General features: G+C 40.2%; 1 protein-coding gene across 1 annotated transcript; it reads left to right on the forward strand.

Annotated features, from left to right (window-relative positions):
- Nucleotides 1–470: 470 nt before the first annotated feature.
- On the forward strand, nt 471–1,714 carry LOC108644479 (C-reactive protein). Its single transcript, XM_031891201.1, has one exon. It carries the CDS (start codon nt 471–473, stop codon nt 1,143–1,145), a length of 675 nt encoding a protein of 224 aa, XP_031747061.1. The 3' UTR covers nt 1,146–1,714.
- Nucleotides 1,715–6,204: the final 4,490 nt, after the last annotated feature.

Here is a 6,204-nt window from a genome sequence, read left to right on the forward strand (position 1 = left end):
GAAACCCCCAGTAGCCAATCAGCAGGTAGCATTTATTGGCCTGGTGTTTGAAAGCAAACATCTAACTGGGCCTTTTGTCAGTGTAGGTGCTTGGGATATTATGACTAGGTAAAAATAATGGAAAAGCCAAGGATGAGACAATAAGGCCCCTAGCACATGGCCAGCAACGTTGCATCTATTTGCACCCTAATCCCCAGTTGCTTCTACTAATAAAAACCAGCTAGGTATGTACAGCTCATTTGATGGAGGGTGAATGGTATGGTCACCACTACTACTAAAGCGATGCTTATCCTTAAATGATAGGAAGACAAATAAACACTACTAAAGGTTCATCTTAACATTAACTTTCCCTTTAAAAGTAATTTTTAGTTTCATTTTTCTTAGTTGTTTTTCTTCCTTTTGGCTGTAAGATTTATAATTGTATTCTCTTGTTTTTTCCCCAAAAAATGCTTCTCTCCCCTTCTCTAGACATGGATAGTAAGGTCTTCCTCTTCCCCAAAAGATCCATCTATGATTATGTGGTTCTGAAACCAATGGTGACTGGGCCGTTACACAAACTCACCATTTGCTTGAGGAGCTACACAGACGGCAACAGATATGCCCTTCTTAACGTGGGCATCCCGAAGTCACGGATCCGTAACATGTTTGTTATCGCCCAAGAGCCAGCTAATTCCTTAACACATTTTCCTTCCTATGTCTATATAAACAACGCCAGAGATTACATTAATGCAAACACAGACTGGATACACAGGTGTGTGACCTGGGCCTCTGACACTGGGGTTCTACAGCTTTGGGTTAATGGAAAAGCCTCCATTCGAAAAGTAGTAAATAAAGGCTTTTCTATTGATCTTCAGGATGGTATTTCCCTGGGTCAGATGCGGAGATATTATGGATATAATACTATGGAGTGGGATCCTGAAGTTTCCTTTCAAGGGGAAATAAGTGATGTTTATGTGTGGAATGAGGTTTTGCCTCCTGAGACCATATGGCAGGTTCTGCTAGGTAATAAGGATAGACTTGGGAATGTCATTAACTGGAAGGCTCTGAAATACACTATTAATGGAGATGTGACTGTCCAACCCAAACTCCAGTGTAGATATGGCAGTGAGTCTGGCAGCTCACACCATCATTGCTCTATGGTTTAATAGGACTAATATCAGCACCAGAACTATGGGTAGGCATAAAATGCACTTGTCTATGCTGCTTTTGTCTGCCTACCCCTAGTCCCAACCCTTCTGACATGTCCATAAGCAGGCAGGTGGCAGTGGGGTTTGTTTGTTTGTAAGTGGGTGGAAATGTTATTGTTGGGTATAAGTAGGGGTTGGGGCAGATTCGAACAAAGGTTTGCCTTAGGGCACCCTTCCCTTTTAGCCTGGCACTAAGAACAATGGTTCCAATGAGAACTGTTTTATAGAAATAAGGGAATCTGTTGTTTCTGCAACAAAGGGCTTATCTAGTCTCAAACAAGACCAATAATTAGGGAAAAGAAGGCCCCTGACCCATCTGGTGTGTGTGTGTGAAAATTGCATTAAACAGATATACCTGAAGCCCTTCTGCTGTTCTTCTAAAGTAGGATACACAGCATGTCATGTATTTATATCTATACTATCTATCTCTAATGTTACGCAGTATTTGCGTTTTTACTTTCAAGCTCTACCATAATGAGGCTTTTCTCTGCACTCCATAAAAATATTTTGCTATTGGCAACAAAGCTGTGCAAGACTAGGCATCCATTTCTACTAATTCCTGGGTTGTATTTATTTGGAGACAAACATCCCCAATGATGTTGCCCATAGCAACCAATCTTTGCGTTTGTTTGCTAACTTGTAAGTGACTGTTCAAATCTAATTGCTGATTGGTTGCTATTGGTAACATCGCCTGCTTCAGCCCTCCTGTACCTCCCCTACCCCCAGCTCCAGTGTCTATAAAAATAGATTTTTTCCACTACATATCAAACAAATCTTGACGATGAAGCCACCCACCATGAGACTTCCTCATTGCCAATGAGGCTCCTTCTCCACCAAGTCTTTCTATCCATAGTAGCCCCTTACCAGTGATCAGGCAGGCCAAATTGATTGACTTAGTTACTCTTATGCTACTGACTAAGGGGAATGTACCATTTTTGCTGTAGTCCTTTGTAGCCTCTGTAAGTATATTGCTCCTCCCCTGTGGTTTAGTCTATTAGAGCTAATAGAAGTTTTATTGTGTTGGTTTTTAATGTGATCTTTGCCCCGGACCCACTGGTACAGGTAGCGGACACTTTATCCGGAAACCCATTATCCAGAAAGTTCCAAATTACGGAAAGGCCATCTCCCATAGACTCCATTTTAATCATATAATTTACATTTTTATAAATTATTTCCTTTTTTTTCTGTAATAATAAAACAGTACCTTGTACGTGATCCCAACTAAGATATAATTACCCCTTATTGGGGCAGAACAGCCCTATTGGGTTTATTTCATGGTTAAATGATTCCCTTTTCTCTGTAATAATAAAACAGTACCTGTACTTGATCCTAACTAAGATATAATTACCCTTATTGGGGGCAGAACAGCCCTATTGGGTTCTCTGTAATAATAAAACAGTACCTGTACTTGATCCCAACTAAGATATAATTACCCCTTATTGGGGGCAGAACAGCCCTATTGGGTTTATTTAATGGTTAAATGATTCCCTTTTCTCTGTAATAATAAAACAGTACCTGTACTTGATCCCAACTAAGATATAATTACCCCTTATTGGGGGCAGAACAGCCCTATTGGGTTTATTTAATGGTTAAATGATTCCCTTTTCTCTGTAATAATAAAACAGTACCTGTACTTGATCCCAACTAAGATATAATTACCCCTTATTGGGGGCAGAACAGCCCTATTGGGTTTATTTCATGGTTAAATGATTCCCTTTTCTCTGTAATAATAAAACAGTACCTGTACTTGATCCCAACTAAGATATAATTACCCCTTATTGGGGGCAGAACAGCCCTATTGGGTTTATTTCATGGTTAAATGATTCCCTTTTCTCTGTAATAATAAAACAGTACCTGTACTTGATCCCAACTAAGATATAATTACCCCTTATTGGGGGCAGAACAGCCCTATTGGGTTTATTTAATGGTTAAATGATTCCCTTTTCTCTGTAATAATAAAACAGTACCTGTACTTGATCCCAACTAAGATATAATTAATCCTTATTGGAGACAAATCAATCCTATTGGGTTTAATTACTGTTTAAATGATTTTTTTAGTAGACTTAAGGTAGGAGATCTGAATTTCAGAAAGTCTCCTTATCTGGAAAACCCCTGGTCCCGAGCGTTCTGTATAATAGGTCCCATACCTGTACTTTAAAACAGCCCTGCTTATATGATATGTCTTTGTCTTTAATTAATACATGTGCATTTCACTTCTTGATTATATATTTTTATACACTCAGTATACACACGTGCTTACATTAAATAAGTATAACACCTGCTGCTATCATCATATTGTGTATTTCATTATTATTTATCCTTTGCACCATATAACACTATATTGTATCTGCACAATGACATTATATATGGCCATATTAAGGGAATGGTACAATATACTCATTTACCAATAAAACAGCATTAAATGAAAGCTATGAGTGCAGTGAGCAGTGATTTATTTACCTTGCTACACACAAGCTGCTGGTGGAGCAACAGCCTGGGGTAACAGGTAAGTGATTATAATCACTGGGGGGGGGGGGGTGCCTGATAATTTGGCACCCCATAGTGAATTAACCTTTCCTTTTCTTTTAACACTGTGTCAAAACTTGCACAAAAGCAAAACAGTTAGCGACTCTTCAAAAGTGCTTTTTTACTGTTTGAAAGTGTGCAAGAATTTCCTATATGTTATTAATATTACTGAGCTGCCCTGAGTTTTATTACATAAATATCCAATAATATGAGTGAGTTCTCTTCCTGCATTGTTCTTATTGATTGATTGTAGGGCATCAGTCTGGCCAGGTATCCAGGTATAAGGTATGATTCTGCCATGTATGCAATTATCTGGTTATTTAGTTGAAATTATATTGGAATTTTAGGAATTGTGTGTCATCTTGACTCACAAGTAATTGTCCTATCCTTGGTCTGTTTTATTTTGTATATGAAATAGCCTACCTACTGTAGGTATCCAGTGTCGGACTGGCCCACCAGGTTACCAAGAAAACTCCCGGAGGGCCCAGATGTCAGTGGACCCTCCTGCTCCTGACTATTTGCATTGTATGAATACCCCATGGTCATTACTCAATTCTATATGAGAATAAACAGAAGAAATGGAGGAAAGGATAGGTAATAGTATGTAAAAAGAAGTAATAAAGAGACTAAAGAAAGTGAGTGAATAGAGAAGGGGAGAGTGGGCCTAAGGTCTAAGGGTTTTCTGGTGGGCCCTTGGCACCCCAGTCTGACACTGAGTGTTTTGTAGAGAATTGCTATAGATTTTTCTAAATATATATTGTAAAGAGCGGAGTAAAAAAAGTGCAAACATATATATTTTAGGTATATTACAGCCGGCCAACATACGCGGGCAATTATTTAGAGCCACAGTGGCACAAAAGACCATTCCCTCAAGCAATTTCTTTACGGATAACTACTGGTAGGTTTGGCAAGTTAACTTCTATAATTAGAGATGGTGAAGGCTGGGTATTGTGCGCCAGTTTGGGTGCTGGACTACAGAAGGAATTGCAGTGAAATACACCCAGATCAGGTAAAATAAGGAGTTGGGGAGATTTATGTGTTGCTATAAAGTTGTGTTGATTAAATGTTGGTGGCATTTTTAAAGTTGGGGTAGAGCTCTTCTAAAATGCGGGCATATTATTAGGCCAACTTCCCAGAAGCTCCAATAATGCACAGTATTTGGATAACACCCCCTGTACCCAGCACTGTAGTTAGCGATACATACACATGTTATATTTTGTAATAGTTGCTAGTATATTTGTCAGGGACTTCCAACCTGCAGGCCATCAGGTTTTGTTTAACAGCAACTCCCAGGATCCTACCAAACCCTGCTGGTAGCCCAACAACAACCAAAAGCCTGCATGTTAGATGTTTAATTTATGTAATCCCCCCCCCCCCACCCAGAGGGTGGCCCTTTCTGACTTCATTAATATACCATTTTGAGCACATTCACATTCCTAATATCACATGCAAACAGAGCCACCATCAGAAAACCAATAAGCCTTGGGACATAATAAAAAGTATACATTGTGACCCTTTCTTGACACACCCTTGTAGAAGTGGGTTACACTCACTCTTTTCTGGCAATGAGCAGACCTCAAAAACTCTTTGCATATGAAAGATTCTGGGAACTGGGATTTTAGCGCAGTGCCGCCACCTAGTGGGCAGTGAGGAGCACACCTCAGGGGGATCCCACTAGGAAAATAATCACACACAGTTTAGAGTAAAGATAAACTTTATATAAAAGTGAAAAATGCAATGGGTCTCTAATCAAATCCTGCACTGGAGACACTTGGGGACCTATCTGTCTCTCTTGCAGTTAATATACACTGACTGTCTAATTAGCACAGTCCTTTTGTAAACACAGTCCCTCAACTCTGGGTGGGATTAATAATGCACAGTTCAGTTAAATACAGAATGTCCCTTCCCAAGAGCTCTTATACCCCAGGTAGCTATATTTTCTCAAAGTACCGTTCCATGGTAGCAGCTCCCACGTAGCAGGTACATGAACAACACCTGTCCTCACACAGGGCCCCACACTTTTAGCCTTGCCAGTATCCTCCCTTTGGTGGCTCACTCACCGGGGGGCGCTCACAGGCAGACTGATCTCCTATACAGTCTCTATCACACTGGTTCTGGTTGGACCTTGAGTTGGGGCTCTCTTATAACCTGCTGGCCCTACCCTGGGTTTTGGCTCCAAAGCCCGTAACCTGGGCTTCTCTAATCCCATACAACATTTTCATCAGGCAGCTCAAGGATGACGGAACCCTCTGTGTCTCCCATATGACTGGTCTGCTTCAAGATGGAGCAGGTTTTAGTGCAACTCACAGCAACATTCTTTCTTTTCAACATTGTCTATTTAGGCTGACGCAACTTTAAACTCATGATTTCTGGGAGATGTAGTTGTTCCATCACTACTTTTCTAATATAAGTGTTGGATACAGACTACAAATCCCACAATTCCCATAAGTAGGGAGCCCGGAGTATATAAGGAGGAGCCTGTGTTACCGTA

The sequence above is a fragment of the Xenopus tropicalis genome, chromosome 8 (assembly GCF_000004195.4).
Source record: "Xenopus tropicalis strain Nigerian chromosome 8, UCB_Xtro_10.0, whole genome shotgun sequence".
NCBI classification, from domain to species: Eukaryota; Metazoa; Chordata; class Amphibia; order Anura; family Pipidae; genus Xenopus; species Xenopus tropicalis.

Excerpts from the sequence above, each read along its gene's own strand:
- LOC108644479 (XM_031891201.1), top strand. The coding sequence starts at position 471 with ATGGATAGTAAGGTCTTCCTCTTCCCCAAAAGATCCATCTATGATTAT.